The following is a 19,927-nucleotide window of genomic DNA, read 5'->3' as shown; positions in this document are numbered from 1 at the left end:
CTTTTCCCGTCAGTAATCCAGGTTAGAAAGAGAGCAGCCCTCCAATCCCTTCTCCTCTGTCTCCCTCTTACCAACAGATGTTTGTCAGGCTGTTTGTAGATGAAAACTTGGACCGAATGGTCCCTATTTCTAAGCAGCCCAAAGAAAAGATCCAGGCTATCATTGACTCATGCAGGCGTCAATTCCCTGAATATCAAGAACGTGCCAGAAAACGTATACGCACTTACCTCAAGTCCTGCAGGCGGATGAAAAGAAGTGGTTTTGAGATGGTGAGTTTTAACTAAAAACCAAGCCCATCAAAACCCCTATATGTAACTTTATGGCACTATTTTGTTTTCATCTTAGTGTTTTTTTTTTGTTTTTTTTTAATTTTCAAGTGGTGTCAGGTCAAAACATTTTTTTATCCTCTCATCATCCCTCAAATTCCCCTACTGATTTCTCAGCAGAAAAAGAGTAAGAGGGTTTTGTTAGTAGGTTATTATACGTAGTAGCATATTGGGTATTGCTAACAGAAAAAAGGCCTCAGCACAGATTATTGTTCCATAATCCAGAAAACAGGAATCTGTATCTTCAGCAGTCTGCTGATGTGGGGAAACTGGTTCACAATCTTTGGAGGAAGTTTGATATCGCTTTACCTGTTTTTAGCAAGAAGAGTCATGTGTTCTATAATGTCAGCAGAATGCAAAGTCCAATGTCTTCTTAAAGTATCTAAAACGTATCTAATGACATGAGTGATTATGTTAAGGTGGCCATAGACTTAACAATTACAAATCTTTCTTGGAAAATATCTTTCCAAGAAAGATCGTTTGTTTCAATACACACATGTAGAGCTGAATCGTCAGATATACACCGGGTCGGACTGGGGGGTCCGGGGGCCCACCGGGGCTGCTGAACCTGAGCCCCCCGCAGAAACCTGCATTGCTGGCCAGCATGTCGCGTCTGCGCGCATGCACATGGCGCTGCGTCTACGCGCATGCACATGGCGCTGCGTCTACGCGCATGCACATGGCGCTGCGTCTACGCGCATGCGTGCGGCACCAGGGTTGTGCGCATGCGTGCATACAATTTTCCCTTGACCTCCGACAAAGGGGGTCGCTGCATTGAGCCACGTGTGGGTGTGGACCTGGGCCCAGCGGGGCCCACAAGAGCCGGGGGCCCACCGGGCCAGTCCGACCCTGGATATACAGGTAGAAATGATAGACTTCTACCTTTATCTGACGATTCAGCACTAACAATGGCCGATGTTTAGTTGCTTTCAAAGGCACCCAATCAAAATTTTCCGTCCAGCCCAATCGACGAGTCGACCGATATCCAAGTCTTCTGCCGATATTGGTCGGCTCTTTTCCTACCATACACGCATCAAATATCGTACGAAAATTTGTTTCGTACAATATTATCTGTGTGTCTATGGACACCTGTGGATAAATGTATGGGTTGTTTTCACTTTGTGGCTGATTTACTTATTTTCAAACTTGTCTATTGACTAAGCTACGTTAATAGAGGCGAGTGAGCTTTTTATTTCACTCACATTTTTTTTCCTTGTTTGCTTTTTTGTGAATCTGGTAAGCTTAGTATTTTTTGGGGAAAAAAAAATATATATAATTGCAGGGAAGAAAGTGAGCAAGACACAAAAAGTGAGTGAGGGTACTAAATTAACCAATCAGCCCCTTATAATATTTTGCATCAGTAGCAAGAATACATTTTGACATTTTAGGTAATAGTAACTTACATGCTAACCCCCATATGTAAAAACTAACTAAGTTTGCCCAGTAGCAGTAAACCATAGCAAGCAATAAGATATTTGCTTTTATACAGGTGACCCATAATTTCTACCTGCTGATTGGTAGCTATGGGTTACTGCACCATAGGCTTTTAATACATATAAACAATAAACAACATAATGTAAATGAGAGGAAGTAACAAATGAAATAATGAATTTACATGTCACAAAATTCATTATTTAGTTAAGTATTCTTATTATATTAAGTATTATATTAGGTATTTATTATTAGTATGTTTCTTTATCAGGGATCTTGGTCATAGCATTGCCTTTCTGTTATTTTACCATTCATAACTAATATAATGAAGTCTGGATGGAAGCAAAGGACTTCATGTGCATATTTATGTGTTCAAAATATATCGGTATACAAAGGCTGGAATCTAATCATGGACTGACTAGGCAACATCACCTGTTGCCTAGTCAGAGGAGGGGGTCATTCTTCCACTGTATAGAGCACTGTATAGAGCACTTGTAAGGCCCCATCTAGAATATGCCGTACAGTTTTGGTCTCCATCACTCAAACAGGACATTATTGTATTAGAGAGGGTACAGAGAAGGGCAACTAAGCTGGTAAAAGGTATTGAAAATCTTAGCTATGAGGAAAGACTGGCCAAATTGGGGATGTTCACGCTGGAGAAGAGGCGCTTAAGGGGTGATATGATGACTATGTATAAATATATAAGGGGATCATATAACAATCTCTCTAATGCTTTATTTACCAGTAGGTCTTTCCAGCTGACACGAGGTCACACATTCCGATTAGAAGAAAAGAGGTTCCGCCTAAATATTCGGAAGGGGTTTTTTACAGTGAGAGCTGTGAAGATGTGGAATTCTCTCCCTGAATCAGTTGTACAGGCTGATACATTAGATAGCTTTAAGAAGGGGTTGGATGGCTTTTTAGCAAGTAAGGGAATACAGGGTTATGGGAAATAGCTCATAGTCCAAGTTGATCCAGGGACTAGTCCGATTGCCATTTTGGAGTCAGGAAGGAATTTTTCCCCCTCTAAGGCAAATTGGAGAGGCTTCAGATGGGTTTTTTTGCCTTCCTCTGGATCAACTGGCAGATAGGTAGTTAATAAACAAAAAAAAAAAAAAAAGGTTGAACTCGATGGACATGTGTCTTTTTTCAACCTTACTTACTATGTTACTATGTTACTATGTTACTATGTTACTATGTTACCTGTAATCATATATTTAAAATCTGGGTTTGAATACAATTTTAATTCACAGCTGTAGCTATTTATTTCTTACTTTAGGCCTGCAATACAACTGTTTGTCAACCAATCCATATTTCTGTATTTTATATAATCAATACAACTGCTTTACACTGACTTAGGGGCAGATTTAGCAAGGGTCGAGGTGAATTTTTGAATGCAAAAAAATAATCGATTTTCGATCGAATGCAATATTCCTTCAATTCGGATGATTCGAATTTGGCCAAATACGGACCTATTCAATCAAAAACTGACCTATTTGACTCAAAAAACTTCAAATTAATTTCGGTTGGTCTTTTTGAATTCAGATTTCAAAGTTTTTTCAATTCGAAATTCAACCCTTGCTAAATGTGCCCTTTAGTATATTTCGACTAGGGAATAGCCCACATTCGAATAAAATTTGAAAAAAAAATTGAAAATTTGAATATCGAAATTTAACATGTACTCTCTCTTTAAAATTTTTTCTTTGACTATTTGCCATCTAAAACCTGCTGAATTGCTGTTTTAGCCTATGGGGGTCATTTAAAAAATCAAAGTTTTTTTGGAAAATACTTTGATTCGAATTCCATCGAATAAGATCCAAATTCGAATCGAATAATTGAATACAGCCTATTCACCCGAAGTTAAAAAATTTGATTTATTTAATAAATTTCGGTTGGACTTTTTTTATTCGAATTTCGAGGTGACGGGAGTTTAAAAAAACTCTAATAAAACTCAAAATTTGACCCTTGATAAATCTGCCCCTTGATGTTTGTAGTCCAGTTGTAGGCTGACTAGTAGTGATGTGAGTGCTGGCCTGAAGCCCGCGGGACCCATGGGTTAGGTGAGTTTTGGGCCTAAACCGATGGTTTTAAAGTTCAGGTCGGGTGTGGGTCAAGAGTTTGTCGACCTGCACATCACTACTGACTTGGCCAAATCCCTTTTTATAGCCATTAAGTATAGAGGTATATAATTAGTGATGGGCGGGTTTCTCCTGTTCCGCTTCACCAAAAAATTTGCGAATTTCCCGAGAAAATTTGCAAAACGGCGAAAAAATACTGCTCATACATTTACTAATTATAGGGCTAATTTTATATAGCTATTTGCATAGTTGAAACCTGTACAGACCTATGTTGAGCACTGGTTGGACTCGATATGGAAGTTAAAGGAGTGGTTCACCTTTAAGTTAACTATAGAATGGCTAATTCTAAGCAACATTTCAATTGGCCTTCATTTTTTTTATAGTTTTTGAATGATTTGCGTTTTTCTTCTGACTCTTTCCAGCTTTCAAAGATGTGAAAATGCATTCCCAGCTTTTAGGGTAAGGCCACACTGGGCGTTTTGGGGAGATTTGGTCGCCTGGCGACTAATCACCTTGTCTTTGCGGCTACCAATATCCCCAAACGCCTTCCCTCACTCTGTGCCAACTACAATGAAAAAACGCCAGTCGATAATCACACACGGTGATTCGTTTTCTGAAGTAGCCCGAAGTTGCCTCGCGAGGAAACTTCGGGCGACTTCGGAAAACGAATCGCCGCGTCTGATTAGCGCCGGCTTTTTTTTATTATAGCCGGCGCATAGTGAGGGAAGGCGTTTGGGGAGATTGGTTGCAGCAAAAACGAGGCGATTAGTCGCCAGGCAATCAAATCTCCCTAAAATGCCCAGTGTGGACTTACCCTAAAAGCTGGGAATGCATTTTCACATCAGAGTTAGCGGTTTCACTTCACCCTTTGCTGATTATACCCCTCTGCATTGCTCAGCAGAACAGTGAATGTAGTTATGAACACAAGAATCAAATACATAAATAGATTGGTTGCTCATCCTGATAAAACACAACAACTTTACCAGACCACTCTTTAGATATGCAAACATCAGTGCTTAATGCATGGCTGCCTGCATGTCAGATTTGCCTTCTGATATGCTTGTAACCTTAGATAATATCCTTCTGTTAAACAAATGAAGAACCTTTTTAAGTCATTGTACTTTAACCTGTGTTGAAATTGAAAACAGGATTATAACAAATATAATGATAGCTCTCGTTAAAATTTGATGAAAGCTGGGAGGGCAGAGGGAAGCTCTCAAATGTGGATCGGAGCAAGGGCAGAGTTAATGGAGTGATAGGGAATTAGTACAATGGAACAATTGGTGAGACATGAAGTGGAGAGCAGATGAAAAGCCGTTGACTCAGACTCATTTAAAAGAGTGAAAGGTTCTGGAAGGAAACGTAAAAGAAAATAATGGGCAGAGGGAAGATCGCTGCAAGCTATGTAACTTGCCTGTAAAGAAGTCAAAAAAAATGTTTCAACTAAAGGAAAATGGCAAATGAGACTCTGAGTTTAGGGAGGCACACATTCCATGAGTCATCAATAAGTCATTTCAAGCGAACAAAAATTGTTGAGGTCATAAGAATTTTAAACCAATCTAAGAGTTGAAGACATAATTCTTTTCCAATCCCCTCCAGTTAGCATAATATAGTGACTTCCTGGGTGTTCTGCACCTCACCATCAGTGACTCATAGAGATGCCGGCTACTTCATCTGTAACACTAAAGAGTCGCAAAGTAAATTAGTAACGTGCGCCTTTGCTGCTGTTTGACAATATGGTGATTCCTCTTCCATGTGTCGCTAAGCAAAGAACTGCTGCTGGGCCAGCTGCTGGATACTTTCTCTTTCTCCTTCCTGTCCTTGGAAAATTGCAACTTCCTTTGAATCATTTTGTGCTTATTATATAGATTTTTATTTGCCAGTAGCCATAGCATGTAACATATACTTTATTCTGAAATGTCACAGTTTCAGGTTGATGCCTAGATTTTATGCAGAGATGGGACAGAGAAAATGAGCAGGGAATCCCACGGATATATATTTCTAATTCATTAGATATGCTTCCCTGTTGAGGAAAGATTTTCACTTGTTCGTATATATATATACATATATATGACTTTACTGAGCACCGTTTATAAGGATATAATTTACAGGATATTTATGGCTCTTGGGTAAAAAATAAATAAATAAATATTTTATATATATATATATATATATATATATATATATATATATATATATATAATACACAAGAGCCATAAATATCCTTATAAACGGTGCTCAGTAATGTCATCGGTTATAATCGGAGCTTAATGATGTCACTTCACGTCACATGACTCACTGAAACTTGTGTATTATAATAAATAAAGTACCCCCTGTTGCAAAAAGGCGTTTGGCCTCGTGTTTTTATATGGTCATAGAATTCCTCTTCCTCTGTAACTTATAATATCCTTATATTTTACAAGAGGAAGTACTTTATTCACTATATATATAAACTGATTTCCACCATTTGAAAGAACATAGATGTGTATATTTCTCCATTTACTAGCTGCTTCAATGTCATTTTAGGAATGAACTGATAGCTGTGGGCCAACCGCTTTCTCTCTACTGTAGGGTCTGTTACAAATGAACTCTTGGGTTTGTTAGAGAGATAGGAACGACTCAATTAGTCACAAGAGTAGGGTATTTTAGTTGGTGAAATTGGTGCTTCGTATCTTGGGATCTTAACTTCTAGCTAAGATCTCAGTAACCACAAATGTCTAAACCATCACAATATACACATTATTACTCATTATAGTACAGCAGAAAAGCGAGAAAATGCTGTTCATGAATCTGCTGGGCGATTAACCTTAACTAGTCCCCTTTTATCATCCTTGCAATATCCATTTGCCTTTTTTTGGTTTATGTGTATCTATGCATTTGACATGGAATTTCAGTGTGTGATCATGTCATTCCTCACTAATCCAAAATACACAATTTTTTTTTATCAATCAATTAATGATGGCATATATGATGGTGTATATTTCTTTTCTAGTCACGACCTATCCCCTCACACCTTACTTCAGCTGTAGCAGAAACTATCTTGGCCTCAGCCTGTGAGAGTGAGACCAGGAATGCTGCCAAGAGGATGAGACTGGATAGACAGGTAAATGTATACCCTTCCCTTCGGGATTTATTGGGAAAGAATTTATATTTGTACTTTCAGTGTACACAACTGTCAGTTGGCAGGCAGTTCTCACATTAGCAAAAATGTCCTGGAATGTTAAAGAGATATTAATCTTAAAATATACACTATGTACACAGTACTTGCCATAGAGGACCACCCAGTATATATAAAGGCGGCAGCTGTAAGGGGGAGGCCAGCTGATGCCTATATATTTGCTAATTTTTACTTAGAAAAATAAACCCCCCTCCAAGCGGCTAAAAGAGAGTTTCTGCATAAATCAGGAGGCGAGCTGGGGGGTGAAGGGGTCATCCTGCTTTTTATAGGGGCATGATGTCACTTGTAGCAGCAGTGATGTCACACTTAGCGGAAGTGGCATCACATGCAGTCGTACATGTGATGTCACTCCCACACATGGGGGCATGGTTAGGTACTGTGCCTTTGGTGGCACTGGATCTAAATACAGCACTGGTATACACCCTTATATGATGAATTAGTATATACAACTGCTTGGTGCATCTCTTACACCTTGGAGTAGGACTATGTTGCATTTCATTTGAACATCCTATTGGATCAGACTGGATTGAAATCAAGGGTGATTCTTACCACCATGCTGCCGCCTGCAGGGAAGTCCATATCTCTAGTGAAGAAAGTACAATTGCACTCTCTGCACTAGATGAATCGAATTACTAGTTTAATGACTAGAAAATAGGCTCTTCAAGTCAAAAGGATTTTAGGAGTCTACATTCAGTCCATTGGAATCAGCCTAAAATCATTAAGATCATCAATGTTCTTTTGAGTTTCCTATAATCGCTTGGTGGGTATTATAGTTAACCCTAGTTGAAAAAATGGCTTGATGATAAAGACCCTTTATACATTCAATGTTTATAGTTCAGAGAAGGCAAAAAAAGGATTTTTGATAACAAAGTCTCAGTTTCAGAAGATCTGCCTCCTAAAAGATGGTTTTCAGATGCCCATTGAATTTCCCTTACCCTTGAGTGATTATTGATCATATTAATGTTGTTGATGAGCTAGGGAACCAAATACTGTTTTAGTAATACAGTTATGGGATCCATTATTCAGAACCCATTATCCAAAAAGTTCTGAATTACAGAATAGCCATCTCCCATAGACTCCGTTTTAATTAAACAATTCACATTTTTAAAAAATGATTTCCTTTTTCTCTGCAATAATAAAACAGTGCCTTGTACTTGATCCCAACTAAGATATAATTAATCCTTATAGGATGCAAAACAATCCTTTTTGGGTTTATTTAGGGGCAGATTTATCAAGGGTCGAATTTCAAAGTAATTTTTTGAACTCCCATAACATCGAAATTCGAAATAAAAAAAACAACAGAAATTTAGAAAAAAAATCGGCTGTATTCGATCATTTGAAGCAAAGTAAGATCGAATTCAATAAAATTCAATTCAAAGTATTTTCAAAAAAAAAAACTTAGATTTTTCAAAGTCCACCAATTGACTCCAAATAGGTTCTAGGAGGTCAATTGCTTAAACAGCAATTTGGCAGGTTTTAGATGGCGAATGGCCGAAACAGTACATCATGAATTTCGATATTTGAATTTATTAATTCTTTTCAAATTCAAATCGAATTTGGATGATTCCCTAGTCGAAGTACATAAAAATAGCTCGAAATTCGAATTTTTTTACTTTGACCCTTGATAAATCTGCCCCTAAACAGTTGTTTAGTAGACTTAAGGTATGGAGATCCTAATTATCCCTTATCTGGAAAATCCCAGGTCCCAATCATTCTGGATAACATGTCCCATACCCGTACAATAATAACATAATAGTAAAACTTTATATTTTCAAGAGAAAATTGTCTTTAAACATAGCTTTAGGAATAAGATTGGAATTAATCCAGAATAAGAAATGTCCCATAGGAAAAAATGCACATTTTTTTTTAGTACATACGGAAGATTTACCTTGATGACTTTTATTTTACACCTAAGGAAGGAAGTCGCTCAATTCAAGGCATAGCTACTTAATAAGAAAGATGCAATAAAAAAAGGTTTCTACTATAGTTATTAGTGGTATATAATAAGTTACAGATCTACACGATCTATATAAAAGGGCAACATCTCCAATAAAAATGAACTAAGAATAAAACGAATGTTGAAAGAAATTCTAAAAATACACACAAAGAAAAAAAATACAGTTCTAAACAAGTGGAGTAAATAACTCTCATCATTAAGAACTGCAAGAAGTATTGCTTTTAGCTCTGTAGGACTCTAGGGGAAGAAGAAGACAGCCATTAGGTATCTGACAAAGCAATTATTGCCTAGATGCATACGCTGCAAGCTGACCTGACATTTGCCTCCGGACAGTTGTCATAGCAGCCATTTGCACAGAACAGTTTCATGCACAGATTTACACCGGTTACAAATAAAACGACGGTCCTAATGTAACACATTGTAATGCTAATAAAGTGCCTACATGCTGCTGCTGCCTAATAGAAATCCCTGTTATGGCATTCGGATATAATTTGAAAAATACAGCAAATAAATGTAGGTTTGTAAGGTTACGTTAATGATTTACCCGAGGCGAGACGGGAGCACTGTTTACTTGCTTGGTTACCTGGTAACAAGAGGATGCTGCCCAGGAAAACACAATTTTGTTAACAAATGAGAGGTCCAGCTGTTTAAACCCCGAGCGCTGCAAACAGCCAGCCAATGAGCAATGTGACAGCTGGTGTAACTAGGGAACAAGCATATCATCATCAAGTACCGTATCTGGGTATGTAAAAGATCATGAGCATATGATGAGTGGTCACAAATGGCATTAGCCAATGATCTTATCCCTGGGCCATTAAAAGGTCCTGTATTATAACTATCCAGAATGAGCCTGGAAAGAGGAAAATATGCTTATAAAATATACTAAGTGGCAGGCATGAAGTTATGTAAAGCTGACTTTTAATTTAGTAGACTTTTTTTATTGCCCCATGGGATTATTAATAGTTGGGTAGAACATACAGTACAAGGAAAACATACCAGGGGCAGGTCAAGACCCTTCAATAGTCTCACAGGTAACATCACAAGCAAAAACACTTGAGTTGATACCGTTTGCCACTTAGGGTGCTTCTATAAATTGGATCCCTCTTAAGTCTACTAAAAATATTTAAAAATTATTATTACAGAGAAGAAAAAAGGAAATAATAAAACAAACAAGAATTCTCTATTTAAAATGGACTCCCTGAGAGATGGCATTCTCTCTCCGAATAAACACTTGAGTTGTTACCGTTTGCCACTTGGGGTGTTTCTATAAATTGGATCCCTCTTAAAGGGGAACTAAAGTCTAAAATAGAATAATGATAGAAATGCTGTATTTTGTATACTAAACATGAATTTACTGCACCAGAAGCCTAATTAAAGAAATGATTTATGTTTTCAAAGTTGGCCACAAGGGGCTGTCATCTTGTAACTTTGTTAAACATCTTTGCAAGACCAAGACTATGCACATGCTCAGTGTGGTCTGGGCTGCTTAGGGATCGTCATAAATTATCAAAACAGTACAAGTCAAATAATATCTGCCGTAGAAGCCGATACAGCAAGACTGATTAATAATCAGAATATGCAGACTCGCTGGGTCTGCGAATACAAATCTCTACACAGTCGCCGGCTGCTTTATAGTGAAACAAACAAAGCTGCCTTAAGGTCAGGGAAGTAAGGTGGGGGGCTCCCCCTGCCGTTTGAAATTATGATCGTTTCCCAGTTAGGGACCGCCTGAATTTCCCTATCCGCAGCAGTCAGAGCAAGTAAAACGAAGGGGGAATTTCACTGCATATAGTCAGGTTTATTATAAAAACGGTTCACATTTTTTAATTAAAGAATATTGGAGATAGATTTCTTTTTCATTAAAGTAAAAATGGGATTTTTTTTTTGCCTTTACATCCCCTTTAAGTCTACTAAAAATAAGTGAAAACTATTATTACGGAGAGAAAAAAAGGAAATAATAAAAAACAAGAATCTTCTATTTAAAATGGACTCCAAGAGAGATGAGAGATGGCATTCTTTCTCTGGATAATAGGCTTTTAAAACAATAGTTCACATACCTGTTTGGTGGTTTGTCCCCTGAAACCTTGATCTTGAGTGCATGGTTCTTAATAAATGAGTTAAGCACCCTTTCATGCCTTTAGTGTGTTTGAATGTGGCTCCTTGCTGCACAGCATTGCTATGGATTGATGCTGAGGCAGATAGGGGAAGCTATGCGCCATTCAACATGACTGGATTCTAATGCTCGATTATATTCCGGATCTTATCTGAATAAAAACAATGGCTTCTCCAATAAGGGAATGGAGAAGGGAAAATGTATTTGCAAATTCTATTATTAAGTAAAAGAGTGAGCTTGCATCTAAGTTCCCTTCTCAGCAACATCCTGACGGGTCTTGGAGCTCCTTGATTTATAGCTCAGTAAGTCAGGCTTGGCCTCCCGGGATCTGTAGTAAGTGTTGCTTCACAGATATCTGGACAAGCATTCTGTAAACAGGTCCTGTCTCTTTTTTCATTGCCTTTCGGGGTTATAAATCAAGGCAGGTATTATGGTTACTGAACTGTTGCTAAAAAAGGGAATCCTAAAGTACACAGAGATTAAGGAAGACAAATCACAACTGTACTTTATTATTTTTTAAACATTCTCTGTATTCTTATTCTTTTCCCTTCTTTTCTATTTATTTAAAAAAACACCAGGATTACCCCCCTGGCATAAGACACAGGCCACGGCTCCTATGCAGCCCCTCATAACTTCCATTTTGGCAAAGGTCAAGTTTATTGTTCAAAATCCAGTATATATTTCGGTGTGGTTTTTCACTGAATTTGTGAAAGCTCAAACATTTTAGTATGGTATGATTTCACTACTGGTCTAGAAACCCAAGCAGGCCAATTAGTAAGTTGCATTTATTGGAGAAACATCTGATTGGTTAATGTGGGTTAATAGACCCAGTAATACTTTGTCTTTAATTGCACTACCCTATGGTAATAATGCGTTTTTCTTTTGGCAGGATGAAACTCCTCCAGCCGACAAATCAAATAAACCAGATACAGCAGCGGTCACTTATTCAACGCCTGCTGTTTCCAGCACACAAGACGTGTTATACATCAATGGAAATGGAACCTATAGTTACCATACTTACAGAGGGCTAGGGGGAGGACTTCTAAATCTCTCTGATACGTCTAACAGTGGTGAGTTTCATATGGCTTGTGTCTTTGTGACTGTGACTTGTTTGCTTTTAATTTGGGGTTAAAAGCAGACCTTTGGGTTCAAGAAATGAATCTACCTTTAACTTAATAAATAAAAGTGTTTTAAAGTAATAAAATTATAATGCAGTGTTGCCCTGCACTGGTAAAACTGCTGTGTTTGCTTCAAAAAACACTACTTTTGTTTATATAAATAAGCTGCTGTGTAGCAATGGGGGCAGCCATTCAAAGGAAAAAAGGCTTAAAGCTGGCCATAGAAGCACAGATAATATGGTACAAAACAAATTTCCGTACGTCATTCGGTGCGTGTATGGTGGGAAAAGAGCCGACCGATTTCGGCAGAAGACTTGGATATCAGTCGGCTCGTCAATCGGGCTGGATGGAAAATTTTGATCAAGTGTCTTTGAAGGCACCCAAACATCGGCCATTGTTAGTGCTGAATCCTCAGATACATGTAGAATTCTACAGTTTCTACTTGTATATCTGATAATTCAGCTCTACACACATGTATTGAAACGAACAATCTTTCTTTGAAAGATCTTTTCCAAGAAAGATCGTAATTGTTACGTCTATGGCCACCTTAAGTTACACAGCAGATAGCAGATAAGCTCTGTAGCTGTGCCATATAGCCTTTTTTTCAATTTCAGCCATTGCTACTCAGCAGCTTGTTTATATAAACTCTAGTAGTGTTTCTGAAGCACACAGATCAGTTTTATCAGTGCAGGGTAACAGTACATTATATTTTCATCACTTTAATGTTTTGGTGTTACTGTTTGGAGCTGTGGCTGCGAGCCCAACTTGAAATCCAGTTAGGAAATATTTGGGTGAAAATAGCTATTTCTTGTAACCACTTGAAGGCCACTTAGTGTAAGATTTTGGATGAACACCTGTTTGATGTCCTACCTAAATATTCTTGGACTGATAAAGGAAAAATGTTTATGTTAAAACATTATTGTGAGTTGCAGATAAAACCCACTCTGGTTGATGAAGCCTTGGTGAACAGCTACTGAGCAGATACCTGTCATTCTAATTGTACATTGTACAATTGATTGCTTGGGACCTGGGGTTTTCCGGATAATGGATCTTTTATGGATTGGATCACCATGCCTTAAATCTGCTAAAAATCCTGTAAACATGAAATAAATGCAATAGGTTTATTGTGGCAGGGACAGTTACTCTGGAATCCTGGGAAAGAATCCTGCTAGGTTTAAAACACATGGCAAATTCTTTTTTGGAGTTTTCACACCTAAAGTAAATGAGCCCCCCCCCAGGCTTTAAAAAGAACATTGACATGCAACAGTAAAATATACTGAATACTCATTGTGTTTGATCCATTAACAAACATACAGAGGCCTTTGAGAGCCATTGCAAGGAAAGCAGTTTAATACAAAGTTTCATGTCTGCATATGTGCAAAGTGCAAAAAATATGCACAATTTGCCATATTTTTAACACACCTGCACTCTGCACTGCAGTTTTCTGAATTCCATATTGGAGTGCAAAGACCCATGTGCCCCCCTAACAGTGGTGCCAGTGTCCGGCAGCAAATTAAGCAAATTAAGAAGCATGAACTGGAGAAGGCCACAACAGAGCTTTGTACTTATCCCCTTCTGTATGGCAGAACAGGGGATTTTGCACGTAGTGTGCCAGTTATCTTAGTGGTTCACCTTTAAATTCATTTTTAGTTTGTTATAGAATGGTTAATTCTGAGCGACTTTTCAAGTGGCCTTCATTTATTTTTTATAGTTTAATTATCTGCCTTCTTCTTCCAACTCTTTCCAATTTGGTTCATGGACCACATCTAAAACAAATGCTCTGTAAGGCTACAAATGTATTGTTATTGCTACTTTTTATTACTGATCTTTTTATTTAGGCCCTTTCCTATTCCTATTACCGTATCTTACTCAAATCAATGCATGGTTACTGTGGTAATGTGGACCCTGACAACCAGATTGCCGAAATTGCACACTGGAGAGCTGCTGAATAAAAAGCTAAATAATTCAAAAAACACAAATAATAAAAAATGACAACCAATTGCAAATTGTCCAAAAATATCACTCACTACATCATACTTAGGGGGTTATTTATCAAAATCTGAATGTATCCTATTATTTTCTGAAATATACTAAGACCAAATCCGCACACGGCTTATTTCCCCTTATTTATCAATACATTTTCTTGAAAAATTTCAGTTCGGGAAAAAAACTTGAAAAAATCATGAAAATCGTTAGAAAATACAAATCATACAAATTTTTTGGATTTTCCACCCGATTGGGACTTCTCCCATTGACTTATATACAGCCTCAGCAGGTCTGAGATGCCAGATTTTTGGATTCAGACTTTTTCCCATGCTCGGGGTATAATAAATCCAGAAAAATTAGAGTTTTTTTTATTTCACTAAAAGTTTTGATTTTATAGTAAAACAAAACTCGAACTGTTTGAGTTTTTGACATTCAGACTTTAATAAATAACCCCTTAAAAGTTAATACAAAGATGATCAACCCCTTTAAAACAACTGGCATAAAAACAATGAAAAGCTGAAAAAATCAAGAATTTGTAAAGATCGACAATATTATTTATACAGAACCAACTAAGGTTAATAACTCCAGACATCATGGGATGAAATGCACAATCGTTACACCCCAGAAAATAAGAGAACAATACACCAATAATTCTCATCATCTGATGGCAAACAGTTTCCATCTGTTTAAAAGAATATACATGAAGATTTTTACACTGATCTCTCCAGCTTGTAGGCTCAGTGTTGTGTTAGAGAAGCAAACTCACATGCTGTTCCAGGAAAGCTGTGCTTTATTATATACACAGAGAAAAGAACTTTGCTTCAAGAGGTGCTTAAAGCTACAACAAAGAATAATCCACTCCCAAATTACAGTAAAATGATGATTTATTGTTTGAGGATTAAAAGTAAGGTCTCTGTGACTCATTCGAGGGAGTTGTCATAATCACAGCTCTTATTCCCGCTGGAAGATGTTTCTAATATAATTTGAGGTGGAATCAAACTAGAAGAGGCTTGTATAGTGTAGAAGGATAGTGTGGAATGATTAAGCACTGCCACAAAGCTTTATGAACAAGTTTAATTAGGTACATTCTTTTGTTTTTTTGTTAATTATACAAACGTGCCCAGAAAGAACATACGATAAGCAAACAGCATATTTCTTTTGCAAAATGTCGCATGCAAACACACTAGTGTTGATTAAAGTGAAGGTTCACTTGATGCTGCAAATAAAGTCAGAAACACTTTATTTACAGAAACCAGCACAGTTCTGAAAGACTTGTTGCCACACAGGCCAGGCCACTGGGCCCCAGCATGAGGTCTACTTCCCTTTGCCTCTGTCAGGGACAGTGTACCTTCTTACAGACTTTCACACAGGGGTCAGCCTTGTATTTGAGGCACACTAGGTCCTACTTAACCCAGTCCATCTTTCACTGGGTCCCTATCTGGGTGAGGTACTGCCAGGACACTGGTCATTCCCTCTCTCCTTGGTGGAGCCTCAGCTGTTTGTCTCACTAACCTAACACTAACTACTACCTACAGTGAGCTCCACAAATGTAAGCACCATCTTACTGTTCTGCTTGGTACCTTTCTGAGGTGAGGAGCCTTAAGGTGGCCATAGACTCAAAGATCCGCTCGTTTGGCGACGTCGCCAAACGAGCGGATCTTTCCCCGATATGCCACTAAATTGCATGGCTATATCGGGGGTAATTCGAACGTTCGGCCGTATGGCCGAACGATCGAATTACGATGCGCCAAGCGGCTCCGACGGGTCGGTCGGGTAAAAATCCAACCTTCCCGATCGATATCGTGGCCAGATATCGATCGGGAAGACCCGTCGGAAGCCCCCATACACGGGCAGATAAGCTGTCAAATCGGTCCAAACGACCGATATCGGCAGCTTTATCTGCCCGTGTATGGCCACCTTAAGGCTCTCTGGCATCACTTGTTCTTTCCTTCAGCCAAAGAAAAAGTGATGCCCAAATTTCTCCCTTATATAATTTCTCCCTGGGGATTTCGCTTACCCAACGGTACCACCTTGCCCATTATAATCAGCAGTAATTATAGAACAATTTATCCTATAAAGCTTCCATTGCTGTAGATCTCATCATAGATGCATTGCATATTGCTAATAAACACTTTTCTACTTCCTGCTATTTTTATTAGTGCTCTGTCTGTGCATATCAAACCAACATACAAAAAAGCCCACATTTATGCCCTGGGTATAGCCACTCATTACATTCTCTGCAAGTTCATACATTAAGCTATGTTACAAATACCCAACCAAATGCTTCATTGTGTCCATTTGCTTGGGCCCTAAAAGTATACCATCCGGGCTGTGGTTCAGAGCCACTCCTTCTTCCTATAGAGCCATTGAAGACTTTTGAAGAAGACAATTTCCATGGTCCAATGCAGTCTTTGCCCAACAGTTTTCCATTCAGCTCAATCAATATATAGCCATCAGATGATGGTGATATTATTATATATTATTATATACAGTATATGATTTGTTGTCTACATAAAAGTGGAGCTGGTGAATTAAGCATGATTAAATGTTGATTCTTTGTTTGTGTTTTACAGGTCCAACTGATCTGAGCATGAAGAGGCCATTAGCAACCAGCTCTACAAGTCCTACCAACACAAGCTCCCGAACCCAGCTAAACCCTACTGAAATTAATGCAGTGAAACAGCTGGTGGCAGGTTATCGAGAATCTGCAGCATTTTTGTTGCGTTCAGCAGATGAACTGGAAAACCTCATTTTACAGCAGAATTGAGTCATACAACCTCTTCCCTGGTCTGGTGTAGCCCTGGGAATCCAAAAATGACATTCTCATGTGCCAGAGTGGGCCCATCTTGTTACATCACTGATGTGTAGAGGAGTTAATTACCATAATGCCACACTGTTTTTGATCCATGAAGTGATGTAAAGGTGTCGCGGCTGCACTTAAGACCTTTGATGTTATGGGGGTCTTTGATGTGTCCAGCTTTTTGTTCTCAGTGTGTCAGTTTAAATATTGCATATGTGGCTGTTGCTCATTAAGTCATGCAAACCAATGAAGCAAATGGAGAACACTGAGATGGTCATTTAGTTCAATTTCCAAGTGCAATATTAGTGGAATGTGCCATTGACTCTCTGCAACGAAAGCTCCATGGTACGGCAGGACAATGCCAAGATACACTCATGCTAGAAAATTCAATGAAGGATTGCATATTTTTTAAATAATAGGATTTTTTATATGGTACTTTTTTCATGCAGACATTTTATTTATATTTCGATGATCTTTCCACATTCTCTAAAGGTCGCTGAAGAAATATTTTTGAATCCCCTTTTCCTGAACCCCAGGCAAATTGTTAACTACTGTTTTAGTTGCAGGCTTATTTAATTAGATCCTTAGTGTTAGGAAAGCTCCAGGCAAGCTGTATGGACTTTTGTTTCTAATTGTCCCTTTGTCCTTTCTGTGCTGGGAGTAGGCCCGTAGGCATTAGGTTATGTGTTGGACATAACTGGGTAACCACCATATATATATAATCAGAAATGGGAGAGTTTGGCTGTCCAACAACAGTGAAACACACTTGCCAATGTCTTGTAGTGCAGTTATACCGTTAGTTGTGTCGGATAGTAGGCAAGTGGTTTGTGCTGTGATTCTAACCTCACATATGTAATAATGTACTGAAAATATCCTGGCGATTGTGCAAAGCACTTCTGCTTGCAGGATCTAATGCCAAGAGGCGTTTATTTTGTAGTTTAGTTTATTATGTCCAGTGCACCACATAATATATATAAAATATTTGTTAGTGCTGCTAGTAAGGTTATGCAGCAGACCGGCCCTGGGCCAGTTCTAAAGAGGAGGCTCCCAGGCAATGAGCGGCTAGAATTCCTTTTGCTTAGACCTGCTGCGCACACTGCTGCCCCCTTATTCCTATTGAAATGAAAGGTGAAAAAATAATGTGTACTCCATCTACAGGAAGACTTTGCTCCTGAGATTGAGGGAAACAAACCTGCATCCCTTCAGCTCTATACCTCCCAACTGTCCCACTTTCACAAGGCAGTCCTAAATCATAACAATGAAAAAGACAAGACACCTAGCAAAGGCGAGTTATGGTGAACACTACTGGGTAGATTGCGATGTGGCCTGAGATATCACAATTTTTGCGAAGAAACGTTGCGGTTGATCTACCACTTCCTGCACAACCTCAACACCTGAAGGATGTTGGTGAGCATTGAGAGTTGGTCATGGAGTGGACACCCAAATACAATAATAATTGCACAATATCATTTAAACATTTTCTGACCAAGTAGGGATAAAGGTCAAGTTCAAATGCATTCTCTGCCTAACCCTAAAACCAACATACCACAATACCATATCAGTTAATGGAAGCCATAAACGTTAAGGCCATATATTTCTTCCAGCATCATAGAGCTGCTGCCATAGGCAGGATTTGCCCTTCATTGTATTACATTGGCCAATCGTGGGTTTCACCTGTAGCTCATTCTCCTCTCTATGACAGAACCCAGATGGGTATCTATGGTTTAGCTAAGCTCTATCATTCCACTGCTGCTGTTCCATGCAAATCCTTCTCTGTGTGGTTGGAGACTGATAATATTTAAGAGGTTGCAAGTGACAATCTAATAATTTGCACTCTGGTGTAACTTTATTTATTTATTTATTTTTTATTTTACTACTGTGGCTTTTACCTCTTGGGGTGCCAAGGGGTGATTAACCCTTTCTCCATCAGATCGGCAGCCAACCCCTTCACTGCCTGTGCTGCATGTAGAAAGCAAATTCCACAAAATCTGTCTGAACTGGACACGCCCACCAGAAAGTTGTACAAAAAAACTGTATATTGATCACAAACTCCAACCGCTCTTTATTTCCATTGGTAACTTCACATAATAATGTTGTTTCTTTTGTGCACTGATCATGATCACTTTTGCAGTAGAAAAGTACTTTTTTGTTCATGGCACAAGTATAATATGTTTAGTTGTTTAGCTTTTGTTGAATATCATGTCCCTTGTGCATTCCTGAATTTGCCTTATTTCATGTAAAAATGTTATTGGGTTTTTGACAATGAGTTTAAGGCATTAGTGATATTTTGTACATAATTATACCTGTTTTCTATAGACGGACTGTGATTGTGACTAGGTAATGTGCACTTTTTACTGTAACTGTGGGCATTGCTATGCTTTTCCTTTGAGTGTTTCTAGGGTTATTGTTGCTTACTAAAACAAAAAAAAACAAAAAAAGAAACTTTTGTGATACTGTTTGTGAAATATTATGTGAAAAAGCTATTGAATTATGAATATTTTTAATATATTGTACATTATTACACAAAACATCTTTACGTTGTGGACCAATGTTCACAAATCTAAATGAAAATCAAAGATTGAGGGCTGACATTTCCCCTGGTTTGTTTGGATAAATAAATTGATTTATGTGGAAAAAAAAAAAAAAAAAAAAAGTTTTGAGAAAAAGTTTTTTGAGAGAATATAATATGATAATTCCTTTGAAATAAGGTAAAGTGCAGGTATGAGACCTGTTATCCAGAATACGTAGTACCTTGGCTTTTCTGGATTAGAGATCTTTCTGTAATTTGGATCACCACTAGTGATGGGCGAATAAAGTTGCCTGGCACGAATTCGCGGCGAATTTCGGCGTTTCAAAAAATAAATTCTGGACGCGGGACTACACAGACGTTTTGGGCGTGATCCAACATGATGCGACAAAACACCGGCGTCAAATCGCATG

General features: G+C 38.3%; 1 protein-coding gene across 3 annotated transcripts in view; it reads left to right on the top strand.

The window, feature by feature from the left end:
• nol4.L (nucleolar protein 4 L homeolog) overlaps window positions 1-19,616 on the top strand; it is a 149,527-nt gene extending 129,911 nt beyond the window's left edge. For 2 of the 3 annotated variants that reach the window (XM_018267974.2, XM_041566416.1), the window contains 4 exons: window positions 78-269; window positions 6,828-6,938; window positions 11,973-12,153; window positions 16,761-19,616. In XM_018267974.2, coding sequence (XP_018123463.1) covers window positions 78-269; window positions 6,828-6,938; window positions 11,973-12,153; window positions 16,761-16,954 — 678 coding nt within the window. In that variant the 3' untranslated portion in view covers window positions 16,955-19,616. The remainder of the gene's footprint in view (window positions 1-77; window positions 270-6,827; window positions 6,939-11,972; window positions 12,154-16,760) is intronic. The other variant, XM_018267975.2, reaches the window with a different exon arrangement.
• The last annotated feature ends 311 nt before the right edge of the window (window positions 19,617-19,927 follow it).

The sequence above is a fragment of the Xenopus laevis genome, chromosome 6L, assembly GCF_017654675.1.
Source record: "Xenopus laevis strain J_2021 chromosome 6L, Xenopus_laevis_v10.1, whole genome shotgun sequence".
In the NCBI taxonomy this organism is placed as follows: domain Eukaryota; kingdom Metazoa; phylum Chordata; class Amphibia; order Anura; family Pipidae; genus Xenopus; species Xenopus laevis.
Note: the sequence above shows the minus strand (reverse complement) of the source record. Positions and strands in the feature narration are given on the sequence as shown.